Here is a 26792-nt window from a genome sequence, read left to right as displayed (position 1 = left end):
ATAATAATTTACTGACCCCAAACTTTTAAACGGTAGTTTAGCTACTGTAATTTATAAAATATTCTAAATAATTCATAAATTGTTTTGCTCTGTGTTGTGCTTAGGAGGACAGTAAACAGGCTCAGTTCCTGGCCCTGGCAGTGGTCTACTTCATCTCTGTACTCATGGTATCCAAATATCGAGATATCCTGGAACCACACAATGACAAAAGACACGCCCAGCGCTCACAGTCTATCAGGAGCACAGGTGACCACCTGAACCCACACACATCACTGCTATATGATTAAACCCAGAGAACCTACAGAACAGATACACATGTATTCTGTTTTTTGAGCAGTGGACTAGTGTGGTTTTTTTTGTTTTTTCAGAGAGTGCTCAGTCTGATCTCGAGAACGGTTTGTCTCCTCATCGTCGAGACTCTAACATTGAGGGTGAGAAGACTTCAGCCACCCCTAGTGATGCTGAGACACGAACAGGCCCGGACGCTGTGTCCGAAGCCCTGTCTACCTTGTCCTCTGAAGTCAGAAGAGGTTCTGAGGTTACTAATAGAGACAGCAAAGGAAAAAATGTCAATGTCAAGGACATTTTGAGAAGTCTCGTTAGCGCACCCTCTGACGACATCATGGTGGACCCCAGCCTTATACCGCCAGGATTTCTGGGTGCAGTGGGCGATGCCTCCCGTGACCAGTCTGTCCAGTTCCACTCCTTTGATAGGTGAGTGGCCAATCAGAATGAAACGCTTGGCTAGAGGCTAAAAATCTTATACCCTTTTTTTTCCTTGTTTTTTTTTTTAGCCGTTGTTCTTTGTCCACACATTTTGTTCTGCCTTCTTGCAAAAAAACATGTTTTCTATGGCAGCGGTCTGTGTGCATTTTATGATGGACACCCCCACAGTGTCTGACTTCTGCTGTGGAAGTGTGCCGTTCTATAAACACAAACAAACAGCCTTACAAAAGCAGAGCCCATCAAAATGGGCCTCAGGAGACGCATACACATCCACTTGTCCATTCTTCCACCAGTGGATTTGTGTCTGTTTTCTCTAGTTTATATATGTGTGTGTGTGTGTGTTAGGGCAGAAATTGTTATTGTAAAAATCAACAACAAAAACACTACAGTTATGCTGCTGTTTTCCTCATATCTAACAAGACTGAAAATATGAAGTCAATTTGCATGACGTGTAGTGTTAAAAACAGAACATTTGAATTTTATTCAAACTTTCAGTTCGGTTAACGGTTCTGAAACTTGTATTATATCATATTTGAGCTGAATCTACAGTGAACATATAGAATGAGCAGAATAGCCCGATCCTCAAATTACCTAGCATTCTGTACACTGCTGTTTGGGGTTGGTAAAATTTTTGTTTTTTGAAAGAAATCAAATTCAAATTTAAACAAGCTTATTGGCATGACTTGTACAGTATTGCCAACACATTGGCCATTATTTAAGCAATGAACAAATAATCAAAAGAAAGAAGTCGCTTATTCTCACTTAAAGGTGGGGTAAATGGTATTTCAAAACTGCTTTAGAAAAGTTTCTCTGGCCTAGTACCAAAACAAACTTGTAGCCAATCAGCAGTAAGGGGCGTGTCTAATAATGACGGGGAGAAGAGAGTGCTCAGTGCATGTTGTTATTCAAAAGACATGACATACGGCGGACATGTGTGGGGCGGAGCTATCAAAATAGGGGCGTGTTTGTTTTGGTGATTTGAAATCAACATCGGTTACCAGAAAGCACTTACCCCACCTTTAATTTAGGCTGAATTTATTTGATCAAAAATAGAGTAAAACATATTCTGTATATTGTAAAATATTTTTATAATTCAAATAAATTTGTTTTAATATAACTTAATATATAATTTATTCAAATTTATTATATTCAGTCTTCAGTGTCACATGATCTGAAGGTGAAGCGGAGGTAGTTGATAGATTAAACTTTCGCCGTATCCGGTCGGCAAACCTCCGAACTCATCTTCCTTTTTTAAGAATGACTTCAGTGCCGTTCTTCGTTCTTTTCTCAAAGAAAAGCTTAACTCAAAGTCTTCCAGAGCCGATTCGAAAGACCTCTGTTCGCCAGCTGCTTTGTTTACGAGTAGCACGTGGAACCGCCACAACTCTGCCGTCATTATGTAAAGCCTGCCCACCGACTTTATACACGATGTGATTGGCCTGACCAGAGTTTGGTTTTTCCAGCTCGCAAGCCAACGGAGAGTTGCTACTTGCTAGACTACCCTGGCTGCAAATTAGATTTGCTGCCACTAGGGTGCGTCTAGATTTCTAGGCTAAAAGTATTTATTTCTTTAAAAAAATTCTTACTGACACCAAACTTTTGAACAGTCATGTACATAAGTGGTGGCTGTCAGGCTGCATGTGCACCAATCATAAATGGTTTTGTGCTTTTTTGTGAAATTTTTCTTCCTTTGTATCACTGTCTGTTTTTTAAAGAGTTTAGTGTAACTGCTGATCCATGGGGAGGGTGGGGTGCTTTGGGAAACAAGATCCATTGCTATGTGTTGGCGGACGTCTACAGTGTCTGGTTTTTATTTGCTGCATTGTCTGTTTGTAAGTCTGACATAAACAGAGGGTTTATTACAAAAAGAAAAACGGACAGAAAGAAATAAAAAAGGGAGATTTTGCTTTTGTGTTGGAAATGTCACATGTGACATGTCACTCATGCCAGCTTCTTTCTGTTAACCTCCTGCTCTCACACATCTCTTCTCCTTTCTTTTTCCTCTGGGCATCTGTGAGACATCTCTCTGATCTGGCCTTGTGTTTTATCTGAGGAATGCTCTGTCAGGTATCACAACGTTGCTGGTATCAGGACAGGGATTATGCTGGCTCCTGCAGAATATGAGCTCAAAGCTCCCAGCAGTCTCTGCAGTTCGCTTCTGCCACCACCTCTAAGAAATAAAGACATTTGGAAAGGACTTGGGCCTCCATCAGGTCTTTGGTCAAACCAAGCTTCTCTTAAAGGGATAGTTCACCCAAAAATTTAAATTAGCCCATGATTTACTCTCCCTCAATTCATCCTAGGTGTATATGACCTTTCAGACGAATTCAAAATGTCCTGGCTCTTCCAAGCTTTATAATGGCAGTGAAAGTCCATAAAGGTGCATCCATCTATCAAAAAAGTAATCCACACGGCTCCAGGTGGTTAATAAAGGCCTTTTGAAGCGAAGCGATGGGTTTGTGTACAAAAAATATACATATTTAAAACTTTAAAAACTAAAATTACTAGCTTCTGTTGCTGCAAAAGAATAACCCATGACGCGATATATGACACAGGATGTAGGAGTATTACCCCTCTTCTCTTATATCGAAATCCTCCGGCATTTCTCTTCTAATTCATGAGTAGGTGGTGATTATAGACAAGCAGAAATACAACTTTTTATTTGTCAACAACAACTGATTGTCACAGAAGTCAAATTATTAAAGTTTTCAAACAGCTGTCCTGATCTTGGTAGTTGCTATGGTGTTAATGGTTCATTGTACACTGTAAAAAAAAAACTCAATTCATTTTATATATATGATATAAATGAATTGAGTTTTTTTTACAGTGTAACATATACTTGTACACTGAGGGGTGTGCCAATACTTTTGGCAATATAGTATTGGGACACCCCTCCAAATCATTGAATTCAGGTGTTCCAATCACTTCCATGGCCACACGTGTATTAAATCAAGCACCTAGGCATGCAGACTAGACTGGGTAAACCCAGCCTGATCTGCCGGGGATTTGATTTCGCCCTGCAACTCTGTACATTAATTTCTACTGCTTCTGTTACACCTTTTGCGAGAACCAATCACAGACTGGCTTTTCCACCTGGCGCGTTATTGGACCTCAACCCGATAGAACACCTTTGGGATTAATTGGAGCAGAAGAATTGAAGCTGTTATAGTTGGAAAGGGTGGGCCAACTCCATTAACAATGGGATGTCATTAAAGTTCATGTGCGTGTAAAGGTTGGCGTTCCAAAACTTTTGGCAATATAGTGTGTATATATATATTTATATGTATGTATGTATGTATGTATGTATGTATGTATGTATGTATGTATGTATGTATGTATGTATGTATGTATGTATGTATGTATGTATGTATGTATGTATGTATGTATGTATGTATGTATGTATGTATGTATGTATGTATGTATGTATGTATGTATGTATGTATGTATGTATGTATGTATGTATGTATGTATGTATGTGTAGATGTTTTATTTATTTTTTTTTATTTTTTTTATAATCCTTTTATAATTTTGTCTATTCAAATACATTGGACAAATACATTGGATGAACACAGTAAATTAAGTCTAGCTGACTAAAATAAAAATGTTACTGTTTATGCAGGTTCCATATTCTCCATATGGGAATTTTTTCGATCATTCTTCTAGAAGCGCATTTGTGAGGTCAGGCATTGATGTTGGACGAGAAGGCCTGGCTCGCAGTCTCCGCTCTAATTCATCCCAAAGGTGTTCTATTGGGTTGAGGTCAGGGCTCTGTGCAGGCCAGTCAAGTTCCTCATCAAACACCAAACTCAGATGCAAATGAGCTATTTAGCTAACAACACAACATTTGTGTTGGGTATGGTCCCTGTTAAATAAATAAATAAACTAAACTAAAGTATTACGGCTGACAGGATTGGAAAGTCAATTTTTCTGGGATGAGAGACTTTATTTCGTAACAAGCTACGAAAATAATGTTTGAATAATGACACTGACAAATAGCTTGACAACATCCCATCTGACCACAGATACAGAATCAGGACAACACATTTTTCTCAGGCACTCTTTACTTTAACTGTGTCTGACAGAAAAATCAACAGCTTTCACGCATATCTTTCAGTCTCGCATCGGAAAAACTTTTAGAATTACGTTTTTTGTTTCTTTGATGGCCACTTTTGTGTCGCAATCCACCAGTTGACAAACACTGATCTATCAATATACTCTGGGCTTTTCCCAACACCTGCCTTTGATACAACTGGGCCATACTCATCTGCTTCTTCCCAGTTATTTCACTCTATAGTGCGAGGGAAAGTCTTATCTCCTCTCAGGATCCCCCCCAGCGAGAGAGGTGCCGAGTTATCTGGATGACTCCAGATCTGAGTCTGCTGTTCTGCAAGTCCTCACGCACATACTCTGCCTCTTCAACACACACTCACTTGTCCACACTCACTCTCTCCTCTCTTTTTACAGCTCTCCCTATATCATTCTGAGTCACCTTTTTTGGTCTCATTTCGTTGATTTTACTATTTTGAGATGTTTTGCGCTGCACTCTTCTACCACACATATGTATAAATTACCAACCAAATACCAACCAAATATTTCAAACCCAGACCGATGAATTCTCCCACTGTTCCCTTTGCTGAAGTGTGATTAGTGTTGTACTGTGTCATACTATGTACACAGAGCTTCACTAAAGTTATACTCCGTGCCGGCATGCATGCATGCTTACTTAACAGAGTGTAAGTCGGAACACCCAGGATGGTATGATTGAATCCCAGAGGATTTACGAGTGTTATATATGGAAAAAAATACAGGGTCTCCCAGATAAAACAGGCCCGGGGTCAAGGGTAAAACAGACGTTAAATTAATTTACTATCAACGACATCCTGATTTCACCATACGTCTTTCTTACCCCACCCTTGTTTTGACATGAAGTCTGCAAATATTTGCTGATAGGATCCAGAAACCAGTGAATGGTGTCATAATGACTTGTTGGACAAAATTTGATTTACACGTCACCAAATGTATATGACTGGAGAAAGGGTTAGGATGTCACAGAGATAACGAAATTACTGATGCTCTTGACAGCAGTTTTTTTTAATTGGGTCTACTATAGAAAGGATATGAAAGAAATAATGATGATTAAACAGTTTTAATTAAAACTTACAAACTCAAGGTAATCCAATCATAGTATGTAAGATTGTCATCACATTGAATGTCTAACTAACATTATTTATTAATTGATTTTTTTTAAATTTATATTTGGCTTAGATATGCCATTTAATTTAGAGTAAAATGTATAAAATCAATGAATATGACATAATGGAATACTGACAAAATGTAAAGACCTTGTCTGTTTTTATCTATTACAAGAAATGTATATTTCCGGTATCATCTTTGTAACCTAGCCTCCAAAGATGACACCAATGGGGATTTATTTACCTTAAACAAGCAATAAAACAACACAGTATAAAGCTTACAACCAGCAGGGCTCATTTAAAGCAGAATTTTTTTTTTCTATGTGAAGAAGCTGATTGTTTAGCCCTTGTTGAACATCAGCACAAAATGTCGATTCATGTCCAGTAAGATCAGGTTCTCACACACATTTCCTCACACCCAATCTCACATTCGTGCAGATTACGGGAAACATGCTGTTTACATGTCGTCTCCAAGAGTGTTGGTTAAAACTGCTAAATAATTCAGCGTCTGGAATCCAAACTCCATGGACGCTGGTCAGCACTGGCCTCTCGTCTGGTGGTATACACCTGGCAGCTCTGATTAACCGACAGCGGTAGTGGGTTGGGGCTAAGTGTGGCTAATGGTCTGCTGAATAATTTAAAACCTGCGCCTTTGAGCAGATGGATGCTGCAGCCGCTCACCCCACCTCCGTCAGCAGCCGTCCACCCCCACCATCCCACCAGCGGTCAGCGCTAAACATGCAGTTGAGAGAGAACAGAAATGCTCTAAAAGAGTTTTTGGACCAGTGGACTGTTGTACAGCAAATGCTGATGTCATCATGAGCATGATACTGCGAACCTTCCATTTTACAAATTCCTCTTTTGTTTTCTTGGACTGGCTATTTTCAAGTCAAGGAGACATCAGATGTGTAGAAACGGTGTGAGAACACTCTCATTCCTGTGCTTTAGCTTCTAGGCAACTTCCAGCGGGACGTTTGAAGCAGTCTGTCCTAGACGGCTCTTATCTCATGCTAGCGTGCCTCCTCAGTCTGTAGCGTCTCTATGGATGTGTTCTGGAGAGGAGCATTACCCCTTCTGTCAGCACTGATAAACTGAACACTAGCCGCTGTGAAAGGCCAGAGCACTGTCAGGGCTTTCAGCTGATATGAACCATTTCCATTTTTACCTCTAGACAATGTAGAATGTAACAGAGAACCATGACATCATTAGGAAAGCTCTTAAATACTGAGGAGTTCTTTTGTCTTTTAACTTTTTACCGTATGTGATTATGGATTGGAAGTGTTACCGTGGTTACTTGCTATGCATTTAATACGTTTCCTCCCAAGTTTACATCAACATGCATTCATTTGTTTAATGAGATTTTTTATCAAAATAATTTGGCATCGGAGGTACAGTAGTTAAATGTTTGGACACACACACATTATTTATTATTACTTTTTTAAAAAAATTGAATAATTGTGAATCATCAAAACTGTTATAACATAAATGGACATATGACAAACAAATCAAAACTATTTGATATTTTACCTTCGTTTTGGGGGCCTGAAAATGCAAACTTTTGAGAACTGGTTTCAAAGTGCAGGTTTTTGAAAATGATACTGTTATCATCTCCGTGAAAACAACTACAAAAACGCGAATTTGTAAAAAAGGTGATGGCATGCACATGCGTATTACTTGTCTATAATCTTTAGGCATGCATGTTTGGCACGAGTGCTCTGTAAAAGAATGCGTATGTACGCAGGCGTGTAGTCTTTCTTTACAAAGTGGCAAACCTGGCATGCATAGTACAGCGTTTTGAGTCATTTTTGCAGATCTGTGTGAACAGGGATCGTTTTGACAAAGTTGTCATCTGTACAAAGAAAAAACTTTTGCATTTTTTGTACATCATTGTAGTGTAAATGTACCCTTTATTGGAGCACAAAATGAAACTCTAAGCACTAAGAGGGGCAAAAACCACAAAAATAGACCATACCAGCATTAAGTTAGCTGGTAATTACATTTTTTTTTTTACTGTAAATAAATTTTTTGAAATTCCAATGTCAAATAAAAAATGGACTCGATGTCTGAATTGTGAACAGTGTGTTAGCAATTGCACAGCTGGGTACGCTTTTTTTTCCCACGTTTCTCTTGTAACGTGCTCTAATTTGTTTGCTATTACATCCTTGATTCTTGCATTGTTTGGATGTGTGCTCGTGTGGTACATACAGTAGCTAAAACATTACCAGACAATCTAGTATACAATAGTGCAACAACCGTATATGTCCAAGCAAACAACTTTGTTAATTTTGAAATCCTAACCAGCCAGTTTATAAACGGCAGGATGAGGAGCACGATGTAGCCATCTGAGAGCAATGCTTCACCTGCAAAAGTTGCATAAATTTGGACCCAAATAGAAATGGAAATGTCCATAGCGAAGATACCAGAATGCTTGCTCGCACTGTGTAATTTTGGGATGAAAGAACAGTTTCCAAGAACAAATTCCAAAGACTAATGAACAAAGACTACCCTTTTTTGTTTTGGAAAGCATGGAAAACTATAATAAATTAGCTTTTATGTTACATTTGACCTGTTTTTTTGTGTTATTATTACATCACATATACTACGCTCATAGTTTAAAACGACTCAGTGTCTGAATTTTAGCTGAAACCCTGGTCCATATGAGAATCATAATAAAATATAACTAAATATTAATCATTACTACAAAACTAATTTCAACCATTTAACCATAAATCATAAGATTATATCGTTTTTACGATCTTGGGAAATTATACATTCAGTCAAGTGTGTCCAAATGTTTGACTGATACTGTGTACAAACACCACAACCTTCAGGATGAATCTGGATTTTAAAGAATTTGTCCTTGAATTTTTAAAGAATCAGTCCTTCGGTCTTCACCTAACCGCAATGAACTTGTTTATCGGATCATCACAAGACATGACACTGTACTACGACACACAGTAGCTTCTAGACCATAACACACCGCCAGCTTTAATCAATCACAAAGTTTAGAGCTCTGAGTGACAGGAGCTGGGAGGCCATTGATTGGTCGGAAGATAGATGCTGCCATTATGGAATATTCTGTGTCAGGGAAACAGGGCTCTAATTACACTAACACGGAAAATGGGCTTCTTGTGTTGTGTGAGCTGGGCGGCTTTTTATACTAAATCACATTATGTGCAGCATATTTAGCCGACATCATCAGTCTCATTGTTACAGGGCCGACGATGGAACAAGAGCTAATGGTTTTTTGACGGAGTACTTGATTCTCTAGCTCTGTGTATTTATCAGAGCATCAGAGTCTATTTTCCACAGCTGTTTGTAAGACATTAAAATAGACCAAATCTAAGGCAAGGATCAAATTCTTTAAATTTACTCCATTCAACCCACAAAAAAAAGAAAAAAAAAAGAAAAATATTTTCTTTCATAACACATTACTGTTTAAAAGTTAGGGGTTGTGAACAATTTTGTTTATGTTTTTCAAAAGAAGTCTTTAATTCCTCACCAAGGCGGCATCTATTTGATTATTTAATTGACAGTAAAGGATTTTCTGGTGAATAGAAAGTTCAAAAGAACAGCATTTATTTGAACTAGCAATCTTTTGTCTTCTTTCACAGGAGTGTTGTTGTGGCTCCCAAGAAAGCGGGAGGGGCTCCCTCACCAGGAATGAGCACAATCTCCACAGCTGCATCCCTCCCATCAGCCACTGCTGCATCCTCCGGTGGAACTCCAGTCGACAGTGTGTCGGTGGTGTCAGCAGGAGATACTGTTCAGAGCACAGAGTCCGCCCCAGGTGAGTGGGGACATCTTCATGAATGATCATGTCTACACTGTTACCTACACATTACCAAGTACAGAGCTGTTTGCTCTATTATAGAAATTCATATCTCAATCCTAGTATAGGGTATTAATATGAATCAGAACCTTCAATCCTGTGTTCTGTCCTTTACAATCACTGCATATTACATTTAATCAGAACTGATATTATAACCCAACTACTAATGCCGCGTTTCCACCGAAATTACCCGGAACAATTTGCCCCAGGAACTTTTTCCCCCCAGTCCTGTTGCTGTCTGCATTTCGATCATGGCACCATGAAGATTAGGCAAATTTGTCCGGTAACGCAAGACTGTGCAAGACTTTCCAGTTCCTGCTGGATGTCATCCTCCGCATATAAGCTTAGAAAAGCCTGAACCTCGTCGTTGGTCCATCAGTCGTATTTTTTAAAGGCCCCCTGAAATCAAAATTAAGTTTTTTAGCTTTTAGTATGATTATGTTAGTTTTAAGGTTATGAATAAGCTGGTGTGTTCCAAAACAATGACAAAATTCGTATTTAGGAGATATAAGCATTCAAAACTTACAGTCTCTCACTTCCGTTAAAATGGATCACAGATTTTGATGACATCATCGCAGACTTCATCTTCTCATCACATTTTCTGTCCAATCAAATGGTCTCTAGAATCTGAAGCGCCCGCCCCCTACACTATAAATAGACGCTGAAGCAGCGGCTGAAATCAGTCAGCTGTTCACACGTTTACTATTTTTTACATGGTGAATGGCACATAGCGCACTATACATGCGATAGGAAACGATTCAGACAGTGTATATATGCTTTCAGTTGAGGTGAATGAAGTCTGGTTTTACGTTACTTTCACACGCACCGCCGCAGCTCACACACATAGTCTAGACCATAGCCGTTGACTAGAGACACGAGAGCGCAGAGCAGATCATATGCGCAAGTCGGCGCATACAACAAAACATATCGGACCCATTTAAATTCTGCACAGAATGCTGTATTTCAAAGCGAAGTGTAGGAGATTATGATGATAAACGGTTATAGTGAAACCAACTTAACGGCATCTGAAGTGGCCTTAACAATTTAAAATCCTCATACATCGTCCAAATCATGTTTTTCAGTACATCTAATCATATCAACAAGTTTGTGTGATGATTAGAAGTTGGATTTCAATTGTAGCCAACATCATTACCTCTGTCTAAAATCCATTGCTTCTATGAGATGTCCTTTCTAATATAGTGAAATCAACATCTGCATGCACACATGGTCCTTTGTGCATGAAGGGATTGTTTTTAGCTCCCTTTCGCTTTTCTTGTCTTTGAACTAGTGTACTCATGGGTCTATATCTCATGCTTGTAGTTGTAAGCTTGTCTGTGTCTTTATGGTTCTCTTGTGTATGTGTGTGCGAGGAGAGGGGCAGGTCCCAGCTGAATAGTGATAAGCTAATTTTCTCTGGGCTGTTTGAAGTGGCTACTTCATCTCTGCAGAAGCACATGTTGGTGCTTAAAGAGCCACTGTCCCCACAGCCAGGAACATTCCACACTGCTGCCTGTCATCCTGCTAGAGTTATCCCTTTCCTGAGACTCCACGTGTGTGTGTAGAGATATTAGTGCATGCAGATTTATTGTGGTGTGATATCCTGTGAGAGAGAGCGTGATCGTGCCAAGACCTTTACTAGCCCAAAATGTGACACTTCCAGGGCAAGATGAAATTTATTGACATATAATTATTCGCACACTAATCACAGCCACACACAGCGCTAATGAATTTATGGGCTGTTTTATCAGGGGGAGTGTAAGAGCTGCTCTAATGCTTATTTTACATGAATGCTAACGAGAACAGAGCTATCATTCAGTCAAAGCTCCTTTCACATGGGTTCCTCTTCACTCTTGTCCTTTATATGAAAGTGTAGCAGAGAGCTGCAGGAAAGGGTGATTTTACGAGGTTGTTAGTTGGGCTGGACAATATGATCATTATCAGATATTTGCTTAGAAAATCGCAACTTTTAATTTTCCGTCGGTCTTAGTACACAATGTAACTACAGAAGAGTCAATTTTTAAATAGGTCATTTTTTGAGCGAGATGCTAACAGTCTAATCAGATTCAATGATCTATGCTAAGCTATGCTAAAAGTGCTTCCGCCAGACCCGGAGATCGGCTGAATGTATTTGAAAACGGTAAAACTCAACTATTGAACTCTAGGGAAAATTTTCAAAAAAAGTGGAGTGTTCTCCTTTAAATGTAATTCTTGTGTGCATTGGTTATTTTGAACTAGATTTTACTGTATTTTTACGGCAATTGGCCATTGTAGCTGTTTGAATAAACTGAAAAGAAAAACAATTGATGATATCAAAATTAATATTATTTTTGTTTCTAAAAAATATCCAAAAACCAATTTGATTCAAATTTTACATTATTCGTTTGTTCAGGCTTTTTTGCATAATAATAATAATAATAAGAATAATAAGAATAATAATAATAATAATAACAGTAGTTATTAGTAATAATAATAGTAATTATAATAATAATAATAATAATAGGATTATCTGTTGGTCATATCACCCTGCTCTAATCTGTAGAATTAGTGAAGATTCATTCATGGTGCATGTGCTTGTTCTATCTATCCCTGTATTGTTTAGTGTGTATGCATTTGTGTAATAAATAGTGTACTGGTTATCGGTATTTTCTGCAGGAGGAACCTCCACCAGCTCCAACCTGCCATCTGTCCCTGCCTTATCCCCAGTGACCCAGAGCTCCGCCCCCAGCATGAGGTCTTTGTTTTTTTTTTCTTTCTCCAGAAATACATTTGATTCAACATTTCTTTGCTATTTCACTGTCACTGTCCGTATTTTAAAATGTGTTTGTATGTATTTTCAGTATCTCAGAGAGATTGGAACATGCTCTGGAGAAGGCAGCTCCTTTACTCCGAGAGATTTTTGTGGATTTCGCACCGTTCCTCTCTCGCACACTGCTGGGCAGTCACGGACAGGAGCTACTCATCGAGGGCACCAGTGAGCTACTCTTCTGCTCTTATTACTGACATTTGCAGAATATGTCACACAAATGCATCTTAAAGTTGTATTGGCTTAGTTCACCCAAAAATAAAAAAATGATCCCATAAATTACTCACCCTCAAGCCATCCTAGGTGTGTATGACATTACGATTACTCGTGGATGTGCGTGGAGGCTCCGCCTTCTTTCACATGGAAATCTTTTCTGGTTAATTTCTCCAGTTCAGTCCGTCGCGGTCAGACGTCTGCGAGGGAAAACATGAACACACTGGAGAGCTGCTTTATAGTTGAAAATGAAGTAGTACTTCTGATGAAACGCGACACTGACACTGTTTTTTATGTTTAGTAGAGTATTGCAAATATGAATTGCAGAGCTCGTACAAAAATTGCTATGATCAAGTGCTTTTCTTATGCTTGCTGTTTTATTTATTTTGTTAAGAGGAAAGCGCGCAGCACACATTTAGATATTCATCTAACCATCGCTCTCGGCAGCATGGACCGCGTCAAATCTAACAGTATATCGGGAATATGGGATATAACGGGATATAATGGGAAATTATGGGATAACCATTTAATAGTTGCAGTACCACTAAAGGCCTTCACTCTTTTGAAGTGAGGTCCGCATCACTACATAGAAACGCAGAGATATCTCATCACTCCCAATATGTTACAAAGGCACCCACACCCTCTCTCACCTCTAACCAGATTTAAGCTGTAAATATGGCTGAAAGTATCTTTTAACTCACTGATTATAATAGCAGTGCTCTTTTATAGAGCTCAGGGTCAGAGGTCAGCACTCTCATACGAGTGTTTGGACTGTCCACTGCCAACCAGAGAAATGAAACGCTGATTGATAGCTGGAGGGCGACTTTAGAGAGCCACTTAAAACAAAAATGCTTCCTTCCTTCCTCTTCCTCCAGCTTCCTGTTTGTTCTCACCTTTAGCTTTCATGCTAAATCTCTCTCTCTCTTATGTATGTAGTTCTTTAAAGCAGATCAATAGAACATATGCTCACCATATTTAGTCTCATGTAATACAAGCTCAAACATGTATTAGTTTACAGTAGCATCATGTAGGTTCATTAAGGTCATCAATACTGCTTGACCCCGCAAGATGGTGCAGAATTAGGCCACTCACAAATGTTCATGTGTCAGCAAAATAGTCACTGGTGAGAAGAATGAAATATTTTTATTGGCTTTTTTTTTCTTCCCCGTAATACTACTTAATTAGACTTAAGAAATCACATAGATCACAACATTTCTGATCAAATATTTCTGAATAATAACCATTGCCCATGGCAGCAGTGTATAACTGACCACTCATCTTAGAAACCTTTATTCTGTCCCTCTTTCAATATCCATGCTTATTCGTAGCCAATAAATAAGCAGGATACTGTACCATTAGATCAAGTCTGAAATATACTGTAAACTACTGTATAAGAAAAATACATCTATGGCTGTAATACTAACATTACAGAGACCACAGGAGGACTGCTACAGAATCAATAAAACATATTTGTTGCTTATGAATATTTTCTCTGCTTTTTATTTAGAGACATATTTCAACAAATCAAAATTTAAGATCAGTCATGTTGAGTTCAAAATCTTCATCATCGTTAATGGTTAAAAGTTTTGCCTACTGAAACTGGAATTAAATGTTTTTTTGTTTTTGTTTTTTTGCAGGTCTTGTGTGTATGAAGTCCAGCAGTTCTGTGGTTGAACTGGTCATGCTGCTGTGTTCTCAGGTAAGTCATTCCTCCATCTCTTCTCAAGGTTTTTCCACCTTCCCCTCAGCCTCTTTCTCTTCATTGTTAATAAATCCATCATTGCAGGTGTTATCTTCACACTGCCAGCCTGAATCCTTTCTTACTAAGCTCTGAGTATAGACAAAAGTCCAGAAAAATGGCCACAGTGCCCTTCTTAATGCTGTTGATTTGAGTTCAAAGGTCAGGGGTCTTGACCCAGTGTAACGGTCTTGGTCATATAGCCAGTCACAGAGGATAATGCAACATTGATAACGTTTTGCGATCGATCGGCCTCTACATCGAGTTTTGCAGAGAGTATTTAAGGCAGGTAGGATGAACAGTTGATAACAGAGCTCTGTGTTTGTTTGTGTGCGAGCGTGTAGGTGTGTTTGAGCGTGTTTTGTGTGAGTGTGACTGTGTGTGTGTGTTATTTGCTATAGTTTGGGAAAGAAATTGTTCCCAAAATGATCTAAATCCTCCCTTTGAAGATATTCGAAGACATTTGTGCTTGGAAAATGTATTTATAAATAAATAAAATTGTGTATATAAATTGTGTATATAAAATTAACCACCACAAAGTGGACTGTCTAAAGTTTTATAACATTTTTATTTAAATTAGATTTTACGGGCTAAAATAACTGGGTAATATTTAGAATTAAGGGATCTAAAGAGTTGGTTTTAAATGGGTAAAGATATTAGATTGAAAGTTTGTGCAAAGGTTAGCTTGTGGTCGTTATAATAAACTTTATATAAAACATTAGAGGTTTATGGTAGGTCCTGATTTACATTTGTAGGTTTGTGTGTGTCAGTGTTTGAGTTCTAGGTGCATTTGTCAGTGTTAATTAAGAGGAAAATCAGTGGTGTGATGTTAGAATTGTGTGTGTGTGGCGAGAGAGTGAGCATGTGTGCATAATATGAGTGTTTGTGATGGGGGCTAATGGAGGTAGCCATAGGGTGCCCTTAGAGGAGGAGAGTCACTGAAGTGTGTGATATTCTGTCACTTCAGACACACACACACTCACTCAGCAGCCAGGGCTACTACAGATTTTCAGTGACTATCATTTTGCTTGAGTAAAGACATTATTGAATTATTCAGTATTAGCAATCCATGGATAAAGGTGAGAATGTATCATGGTGTTTACATACAAATGACTAGTACACATACACAAACACTCCTTGCATCTTTTTTATGGCTTTTATTTTCAGAAATAAAGCACGTATCGTCCTCCTATAACCCTCTCTGAAGGTAATCCAGAGAGATCAGGCATCAGGCGGGGCGTCAGGGGCTGCATATATTTGCAGAAGTGAGGCGTGAGGTGGGGGTCCCTCCGTGAACCCAAGCATCTAGAAAAGAGGGAATAAATGACACACTCTAATGCACCTATTTGTCATATCTGTCACGCTGTTGTGTAATGCTAATCTAATCAAAGGGGAGAATTTGGGTTCTGCCTGCCTCCACTGAAAAAAAGCCTCCGGCCCAAAACCCGTTCCAGTGGCGGTGCGTCGCAGACCCTGTGCTGCAATGAAAGGGCTGCGTTGCTGCTGATTACTTCAATAAATCATCTGAACTAAATTCTCTCAAAGCTGATGCAAATGTAATTTTATTGTGGGGGAGAAAGGGTGGAAAAAGGCGGCAAAGCTCAAATGAGGTCTTATGCCCTGTTTACCCCACTGAAATTACACAGTCTTTTGTTGGGGGAAATATTTGTTTTATGAACGGTATGGAATATTTTTCTTTCTCTTATTTGGAAGAAGAATCAGGAAGAACTTTAGGGTCTCTGATTGATCTTGGACATGACACCCCTGCCCAGGAAGCACTGTTGTTGTATAGAGGAAGTGAAGCAGTCCTTTTGTTGACTGAATAGGCAATGAGAAAGGGAGGATGTTGATCGATTCGTTTTCTTTTGCTTACATTTCCTTCTTATCCCAAAATAGTATCCAGCCGGATACGGTACCGTCTGCACAAATTTTCTAATTAATATCTATGGTACAAGATGGAGTGGGTTTGGGGCTAGAGGTCAAAGGTTGGGGTCACAGACTAGTTTTTAATCACTCAGGATCAGGAGGGTTGCTCTTCTGTTAGACTGCGATTCTTAACTGCAATTTTATTGCATCTCTCTGAAATGAATCCCTTTATTCTCAACACAGGATCAATTTTCATCATCTTCTATAAGCCTATTGTGGTTTATTGCTTTTCACTTGTGTTTTATTGATAGTTGTTATATAAAGCTGTATTAGACATGCAGATTTTAATTGATTTTCTATTGTTTTATTTTTCATTCTTTCACACCTTTGTTCTTTAAAAATATGCATATGACTGCAAATATGTCTCTTTACTGCAAACTAACTACAATGGCTACAATGCATTGTAGTTTTGTTTGCAGTTAAGAGACATATTTGCACATAAAACACTTCAGTTTTTTTAAGTTTTTAATATATTTTATAATTTCACTGTTAATCTCCAAATTAATGTAGAACCAACATAAAGACAGTATGTTTTAAATACTTTAATGGCATATTTTTATGAATGAAGGCCAGTATCACTGATACTTCTGATGGCTCAATGAAAATAAATTTTCCCCATTACAGTGTAATTGAAACATACATACATACATACATATATATATATATTTATATATATATATATATATATATATATATATATATATATATATATATATATATATATATATATATATATATATATATATATATATATATATATATATATATATATATATATATATATATATATATAGTGAGGAAAATAAGTATTTGAACACCCTGCTATTTTGCAAGTTCTCCCACTTAGAAATCATGGAGGGGTCTGAAATTGTCATCGTAGGTGCATGTCCACTGTGAGAGACTTAATCCAAAAAAAAATCCAGAAATCACAATGTATGATTTTTTTTTAACTATTTATTTGTATGATACAGCTGCAAATAAGTATTTGAACACATGAGAAAATCAATGTTAATATTTGGAACAGTAGCCTTTGTTCGCAATTACAGAGGTCAAACGTTTCCTGTAGTTTTTCACCAGGCTTGCACACACTGCAGGAGGGATTCTGGCCCACTCCTCCACACAGATCTTCTCTAGATCAGTCAGGTTTCTGGCCTGTCGCTGAGAAACACGGAGTTTGAGCTCCCTCCAAAGATTCTCTATTGGGTTTAGGTCTGGAGACTGGCTAGGCCATGCCAGAACCTTGATATGCTTCTTACAGAGCCACTCCCGTGGTTATCCTGGCTGTGCTTCGGGTCATTGTCATGTTAGAAGACCCAGCCTCGACCCATCTTCAATGCTCTAACTGAGGGAAGGAGGTTGTTCCCCAAAATCTCGCAATACATGGCCCCAGTCATCCTCTTCTTAATACAGTGCAGTCGCCCTATCCCATGTGCAGAAAAACACCCCCACAGCATGATGCTACCACCCTCATGCTTCACAGTAGGGATGGTGTTCTTGGGATGGTACTCATCATTCTTCTTCCTCCAAACACGTTTAGTGGAATTATGACCAAAAAGTTCTATTTTTGTCTCAACTGACCACATGACTTTCTCCCATGACTCCTCTGGATCATCCAAATGGTCATTGGCAAACTTAAGACGGGCCTGGAAATGTGCTGGTTTAAGCAGGGGAACCTTCCGTGCCATGCATGATTTCAAACCATGACGTCTTAGTGTATTACCAACAGTAACCTTGGAAACGGTGGTCCCAGTTCTTTTCAGGTCATTGACCAGCTCCTCCCGTGTAGTTCTGGGCTGATTTTCTCACCTTTCTTAGGATCATCGAGACCCCACGAGGTGAGATCTTGCATGGAGCCCCAGTCCGAGGGAGATTGACAGTCTTCAAGCTTAGCTTAGCTTGGTCTTAGCTTCTTCCATTTTCTAATGATTGCTCCAACAGTGGACCTTTTTTCACCAAGCTGCTTGGCAATTTCCCCGTAGCCCTTTCCAGCCTTGTGGAGGTGTACAATTTTGTCTCTAGTGTCTTTGGACAGCTCTTTGGTCTTGGCCATGTTAGTAGTTGGATTCTTACTGATTGTATGGGGTGGACAGGTGTCTTTATGCGGCTAACGACCTCAAACAGGTGCATCTAATTTAGGATAATAAATGGAGTGGAGGTGGACATTTTAAAGGCAGACTAACAGGTCTTTGAGGGTCAGAATTCTAGCTGATAGACAGGTGTTCAAATACTTATTTGCAGCTGTATCATACAAATAAATAGTTAAAAAATCATACATTGTGATTTCTGGATTTTTTTTTTTTAGATTATGTCTCTCACAGTAGACATGCACCTACGATGACAATTTCAGACCCCTCCATGATTTCTAAGTGGGAGAACTTGCAAAATAGCAGGGTGTTCAAATACTTATTTTCCTCGCTATATATATATGCACACTCTATGTTCCAAATTATGCAAGTGACATGTCAGTAGGATTTTAGCACAATAAACATTCAGGTTTTAGTTTTTCAAAGAAAGTATTTGTTTTAGAGATTAACCACGGTGCAAGCGCATGCTGGACCATGGGTAGAGAACGGTGCGGTTTGATTTTGTCCAGAGAACCGTTACACCCCTAAAGTTTACCATGTATATTTTATTATTAGGATGAATTATTAGTCAATTATTTTGTGTGGTAAAATTATGCTAAAAATGCTGTTGATTAAACTCAACTTGCATTGAACCCAGAACATTCCTTTAATACTTTCAAGCAGAGCAGAGAGAGGAGAGCAGATGTCTACAGAAGAATGAATGTGGGTGGGATGAGAGAGGAAGGATGAGCATAAAACAACAGCTATCAAAGCATCCACTCCGTTTAGGAAATTGCGAGTGATATGGCTTCAGATTAGGCCCTGCATATTACATGAAGATCATCTTTGAGTGTCCTCATATTGCCATTCAAGGCATCCACGTAAAAGCCTTGTGTTTCACCCGACCTAATTCTCTTTGACAACCATCACACATACACACACACCGCCTCGCTGAAGAAGATATACCACCTGATGTTGTACAGGAGAACACCACTTAAAAAGGTTTCTGCTTTTCAATAAATAATGCTGCCCACATTGAGACACTCTGACGAGGAGTAGAAGCTTTTGGATTTGATTTATAAATAAGATTGTCCAGCTAAAATTATACACAAAAATAATCTTTTGTTAAATGCTACTTTATATAAGCTCAGAAAAGCAATTGCAAACTGCTCTCAGATCGGAGTTGGTTTGAAAATCATCTCATCCATCTACTTGACAGTGGCCTCCTGATAGCTGTGTGTCTGTCAGATATATATGGGAGTCGGGCAGTCGTGTTTCCCTATATCAGCCATTACCGCTCAGACCTTGTGTCAGGTCATCTATTCTTTAAGACATTCATCTTCTGAATGCCTCACACGATGGAAAGACTAAGGTACAAGTACAAAAAAAACCCCCAGTATCTTCATGTTCATGTTTGCGAAAGGCTTGGCCTGCATTGGTATTCTCTATTTCCTGTGTTTTCATTTGCCCTTTTTCCTGTCATGCATTTAGATCCTAAGCTGCTAAAAGCTTATGATCTTCATACTTTGATAATCAGCATTTCGCATCTGCTGTCCTGATATTGTTGGGAGTCCAGGGAGTCTTTAATGTAGAGTTAACCTGTTAAACAGATGGGCACCTTCGTCAGTCAATACGTACTGGAGACACTGACTTCCCCCTGAGCACTTGGCATTTCTTAACCTCTGACCTTTAGGAAGAGGATGGAGAGTGGCCAGTGGCTCAAAAGTTTAACCCCCTGGAGTCACGGTGACTCTGGGATCAATACTCACAGGGAGAGCAAAAGAAAGAGGAATCGATCGGTCGACTGTCCCGTGGAAGCCTCAGCAGTGACCGTTCACTGGATCTCTTCATCATTTCTCATCTGCGCACAAGCTTGTCTAATGCACACTTTCTGTCTCTCAGCCCTGCGCTATTCTGATTTATTTTTTATTTTTAGATCCACAGAGATGCATGTAAATCGAGATGTATGTTTATATACAGAGATATATAGAGCAATAACAGACTCTTTATGCTGTCACTTACTAATTAGTTGCTTGCATTGCAAAAACGCACACACAAAAATAACAACAAGACTAAAAAACAAATCTACTATCATAGAAATCATAGATGCTAATGATTTCTCACTGGAGCAGTTTTGGAACTTGTAATGGATCATGTTAAAATATCATCAGTATCGGCCTTAAATTTCTTGACCGGTGCACCATAAGAGACATTTTTTTTCTGCTCCTTTTCACAAATAATGCCTAATAAAGCAGGATTACCATATTTTCAGGGAAAATATGAGAGAAAAACACATTTTATTTGTACCTTTCGAACAGAACAAGAAACAAATTGAAATGTACAAATATTCTAAACACGACAGTAAAAACATCTGCACATACTGTTCGGTGACCCATCTTTAAACTTATTCTGCCACTTCAGGCCAGCAGGCTTTCTGACCATGTTTGACTATTTTGAAGAAATGGTTTAGGACAGTGGTTCCCAACCACGTTCCTGGAGGACCCCCAACAGTGCACATTTTGGATGTGTCCTTTGTCTGACACACCCACATCAGGTCTTGGAGTAGCTACTAATGAGCTGATGACCTGAATCAGGTGTGTTCGATTGAGGAGACATGCAAAATGTGCACTGTTGGGGGTCCTCCAGGAACGTGGTTGGGAACCACTGGTTTAGGACTTAAAACTGGCCTTTTCAAATGAAAAGCTATTCAGGGACATTGGCAATATGCGCTTGAAGTTCCGTGCAGACTGTTTCTTCTCATTGAGACACGCCATTTTTAACTTTGTAAGTTCCATAAACGTCGCAGAACTGAAGAGGAATGTGGTTGAACCTGAGGTTGAATCTTTCTCCCTCCCCATCTCACAGTCGGACCTGGACCCCGCTGAGAGGCATAACATATACGTAAGGTTCAAGCGCAGGCCCAGGCCACGTGTTGTCTTTCCCCCTCTCCATCTTCCTCCCTCCTCCACCCCAGACAACGACCCACAAGGGTCTCTGTGCCGGTGGATAACATTGCTCTCAGCATTCTTTGAACACAGGGCTCCGTCGAGGCCCAGAGAAAACACACTAACACCAACTGGCACTTAATTCTGCCGGCGCCCTGCCGATGCGAGCTATGCGTCCGGAGAGGGGGCTCTTCCTGACAGGAAGTGAGAGGGAACGGCATGAGGAAAGCTTATGACTTGAGTGACTTTTAATTCACTCTCTGACTGCAATATCGTTGGCTGGGAAGGAGACATATTATTGTGGCAAATTGTTTTTTTTTATTATGCCGTTAGACTAACAGTCCTTCATGCTAGTTTTTTGCTTTAACTGTTGAAGATCCTTATACTAGGTTGATGTTGATCTGGCATGCTTCATTCAAAATCTCTTTCCTCTCTCTCTGTCACTGTTTACATACATGGATATGTATATTTACAAAATCAAAATCATGTTATCACTGTGTGCATTCTCACCATGTGCGGAACATATAATAATCATTGTTTCTTTAGCCCAGAAAGGAAAACAACAAGATTTATGTATGCTATTATCATTCCTGTCAAGTTAGATTATTTCAGTCATCACCCTCCTCCTAAACCTTCAACAGAAAGGGGAAAAGACACTTTAACTTTTTTTATTTAATAAATGAGCAGTTTTTAGAAATCTTTTGACACCTCTAAGCCCAGCTCATCGTAAGGAAGCTTCTAATCACATCTGTGTATTTAACCACAATCCTCTGTGGTCTTTAAATGTAGTCAGAGTAAATATTTGCTCCCCTTGTAAAGTCCCCTTGTGTGGAGTGTCCTCACAGAAACACAGGCCCTTGGCCGTTTGGGATTGTGTGTTTGCTTTAGAAGAGATAACATCTGAGAACATGCACAGGACTTGTAGAGCGTTCGGCTTGTCACATCAGTAAATTAAGCTGTCTGTACCTGCTGTCAGATGCCATTTTGATATTACGATGAGTTGATTAAAGCGGACCTCAACAAGTGGACATTTAAGTGGAAGTTTTAGCACCTCAACATTAAACTACCTTGAAGGGCAATATTAAAATAATAATAATAATAATAATAATAATAATAATAAAAAAACAAGAATATTAAAATGATAATTAAACTCCCCGAAGGGCTATATTAAAATAATTTAAAGTAAGAAAATAATAACAGACAATCAAGAATATTTAAATATTTTATTATGAACCACCTTACATGGCAATAATAATAATAATAATAATAATAAAAATAAACAAATAATCAAGAATATTAAAATAATTGAACTCCTTGAAGGATAATATTAAAATTAATAATAAAAAAATTCAAGAATGATGATTAATTGCACAAAATGGTTTTCTGAAGATACAAAGGATAATTTTTTGTCTTTTATATTTTAAAATAAGTATACTGCCATCAAATAATGTTGTAATAATGTTGTATACAAAATTATAATAACTATACCACAAATAACAATAATAATAAAAAATAATCTAAAATAAAAAATCTAAGTTAGAAAACAGAGATAAATTCTCATTTTTTAGGTAGTAAATTTGACTATTTTGGAGCATAAAAAGAAAATGTATTACTACCTTCAACTGAGACACTTGAAATCGCTTGAAATATGATTAGAATCACTTCAAAAAGGAAAATACAGGTGTAACACGTGCAGTACAAATCTGTCATATGGGCTACATAAAATTATAATGAGAACATCATTATATTTGTGTGCTTGGGACATGGATTTGATGGTGAGACTTTTGTTTTTGTAATCAGGCTCTCAAAAATTATATACATTTTTTGGGAACACTTTACAATAAGGTTTCATTAGTTAACATTATGTATTAACTAACATGAACTAACAATGAGAAGTACATTTGTTACTGTATTTGTTAATCTTTGTTAACGTTAGTTCATAAAAATACAGCTGTTCATGGTTTGTTCATGTTAGTTCACAGTGCATTAACTAATGTTAGCAAGATTTTAATAATGTATTAGTAAATGTTTAAATTATCATCAACAAAGATAAATAAATGCTTTATAAGTGCAGTTCATTATTAGTTCATGTTAACTGATGTAGTTAATTAATGTTAACTAATGAGCCTTATTGTAACGTGTTACCAATTTTTTTTTTTCTGCCAATATATCGGTTATCGGCTTTCAAATTCTGACAAAATTTTCATATCAGTGCATCCCTGTTCCCTAAATAAAAGACAGATACTTTGGAGCCAACCACACAAAACCTTATATGTCAGTAAATATATTTTAGAATGCACACAAAACCTGATGTGATTACTTGCTCTATCAGGATTCTAGCTGCATAATTTTAAACATGCTGGAGTTTGTTTAGTGTTGATTTTAAGACCACAGTGAGGATAGCATTGCAATAATTGGTACTTTATGGAAATATAATTTTTTTGTTTGGAAAGTTAAGCGTTTTCCCTGTAAGTATTACTACACTGACATTTTAAATCTAGAATTTCTTTCCGTTGATCAAAGCTGTACAGTAGCCACTTTTCTGTCATAAATCGCCTTGTGCTCTGTGGACAAGCCGTAACGTAAACTTCTCCTGCACGTTATGATCTGAAACAGCACTCTTACATGTGACGAAAACTTTTTTTGTTTCATCTGAGCTTCAAACTCCCAGCCTGCAGAAAACAAACAAATACTTGTGATTATAACTGATGGGTTGGAAACTAGAGAGCGACTTGTTTATTTTCAATGAACGAAGCCAAACGCCATGCACATTTCCTTGTATTGCCATTGTGGATGAGGCAAAACGGTACATTTTAGGTCTGCGTTGTTTCAGTCGTGTTTCAGTTTGAGGGTAATTGCGTTCTCTTAATCAGCAGTGATTAGGAATGCAGCGCCACGGTAATTATCATGGCAAAACTAAACAAAAGAATGCCTCATTGGATGACTTCTCTATGGAATCTAAAACATGTTGTTTGTTTGTTTTTTATTTAAACAATTAAATTCAATCAAGGCATTCATTTCAAGTGGTAGGAAATGTTATGCAATTTATTTTTTATTGGCACACAACATTACACTGATTTTGTTTATGAATGTGTTCAGAATGTGTTCACACACTCTCACACTATCCCAATGCAGAAAGTTCTCTGTAAGAGTGTCACCAGGTCTCTCTCTCTCTCTTATAGTAAAATATAATATAGTTAATATAATATAATTAATATAATATAATATAATATAAAATAATATAATATAATATAGCTCATGTTGCAGCATTATGTCAACACGCTTTGTGCCTGATTAACCTGCAGTGTTTTATGGAAAATATGCTGGTAAATGTAATAATAAAGTTAGATGTTGAGGATTCATTGATGCTAAGAAACATTGTATGTATATTAAGTACAGGATTTGTCAGAATTGACTGTTCATATTTAGATAAATCTTCGGTTACACTTTATTTCGATAGTCCACTTTAAACATTCTACCAACTATAAGTAACTTTGCAACTACATGTCAACTAACTGTCATTAGAGTATTACTTGACTCTCAGTAGACTGGTAGGTTATGGTTAGGTGTTAGGGTTCGGGTTAGTAGAATAAGTTGAATTGGAGTTACCAAGTTACTTATAGTTAGTAGAATGTCTAAACTGGACTATCAAAATAAAGTGTTACCAAATCTTCTTAATAATTATTGATAATGATGATGATATAATAATAATAATAATTTTCTTAATCAGTAAAAAATAAAATATAAATAAATTCCACCTCCATGATTAACCCCCTCGAGTCGTCCGCCACGCCGGCGCGATCAACACGCTTTTTTCTTATCATTGCCAAAGAGACTCAAATAACTCTGTCGATTTTCATAATTCAGGCAAGTGGTATACATTATTATAACCTGTTAAGTTTCTACTTGTATTTGTGTACAGTCACAATAAAAACAAATGTTGCGCTTTTTGCAAAATAAAGAAAACAAACATGATGCGCGATCTGCAGCCTCTCTCTCAATGACGTTCATTTAGATAGTCTTCAGAAAATTAACTGTAACTTAGCGAAAACTTATCACACAAACATGAGACATATGTCTAAAGAAACGTTGAAATGTCAGGTTTTAAATGATGTAAATCAAAACGAAAACAAATATTCTCTGTTTATGTAATCTGTTTGAAAATAGAGAGATGTCAGTCGTTCGCGAGCCTCTTCATTATCCTTTAATGCAGCCACGCGTGCATTCTTTTTAGATTTAAATAGTGAGGCGATCCATGAGAGCCGAGTCAATGCCCACATCAACTCAAATACACACATCAAGTGTAGTGTTATACTTTAGCTACATCGTTTTGAGACGCGTTGAGGAATAATCCTGGAATAATTTACCTAAGCTGAAAAGCTGTTTATTTCTAAGAGCAACTGCCAGCCGTTTGTTTATTATAGTTTTATTCTGTTAGTTTCTGTGAATATTAAACCGCAAAAGGCAGTTTAAATATGAATCCTTCTGCAACATAAAATGTCATAGATGTAAGACTGTTTAGACAAGATTTCTTTAGCCTGCTTTGGACAGATTATGAAGTGTTTACTGTAAAATAGCCAATAAATCAATAAATATTTTGTTTGCAAAGTTCTGCTCAGATGCTGTAAGACGTTTTGTGTACAATATGCTATTTGTTGTAGCCATTAAAACGTATTTTGTTTCAAATTGATGTTTAAATATTATAGCCTAATGTTATTTTTTTATTTAATATGTTGATACATGAAAAGTGAATAACACGAGTAATAAAGGACAATATGTCAGAAGACATGGAGTTTGTCAGAAATGATTTTGATCACTTCACTAAGTTTTGTTTTGTAGAAAGCCTTTCTTTAAAGTGAACTTTGTTTTGTATAAATGGTATCTTAATTTTAATCAATGTTTTTAATTTATTTGCTTCTTATTTAATAAATAAGAAGCAAATATAGCAGACAATAGCCTTAGCACTGGCGCAATCATGCATTGCACGGCGCGTCTCATAAATGAACTGAAACTCTAAATGATAATTGAGTATTATGTTTATCGGATATTTTTTATATAAACATTTTTGCCATTGAAATGACCCAATCAAAAAAGTGTCCCAATCAACCTGAATTCACCCTATACTCTTTGAAATCAAAATTGCATTGCATTGTTGTTTTAAATCCCAAATATCTTACTTATAACATTCATCATTACCAATTATTCATTTATTTGTATTTACTGAACACTGAATTGTGTTCAGTGTCAAAATATTACTGTTTTTTTAGCATGAGACTTCTTTCAAAAACATTAAAAAGAATAAACCAAGTGAGAATTGACTTATGAATAAGTACAAACAAGTATCAAAATTTCCA

At 37.6% G+C, this 26792-nt stretch overlaps 1 protein-coding gene across 1 annotated transcript in view; it reads left to right on the top strand.

Annotated features, from left to right (window-relative positions):
* lrba (LPS-responsive vesicle trafficking, beach and anchor containing) overlaps positions 1-26792 on the top strand; it is a 271239-nt gene that overhangs the window by 98262 nt on the left and 146185 nt on the right. The window contains exons 28-33 of the mRNA XM_079813173.1: positions 105-246; positions 369-714; positions 9533-9708; positions 12403-12481; positions 12588-12721; positions 14404-14465. Coding sequence (XP_079669299.1) covers positions 105-246; positions 369-714; positions 9533-9708; positions 12403-12481; positions 12588-12721; positions 14404-14465 — 939 coding nt within the window. The remainder of the gene's footprint in view (positions 1-104; positions 247-368; positions 715-9532; positions 9709-12402; positions 12482-12587; positions 12722-14403; positions 14466-26792) is intronic.

This window comes from Gobio gobio, assembly GCF_949357685.1.
Source record: "Gobio gobio genome assembly, chromosome: 3".
Taxonomy (NCBI): Eukaryota; Metazoa; Chordata; class Actinopteri; order Cypriniformes; family Gobionidae; genus Gobio; species Gobio gobio.
This window is presented reverse-complemented; position numbering and strand designations above follow the sequence as displayed.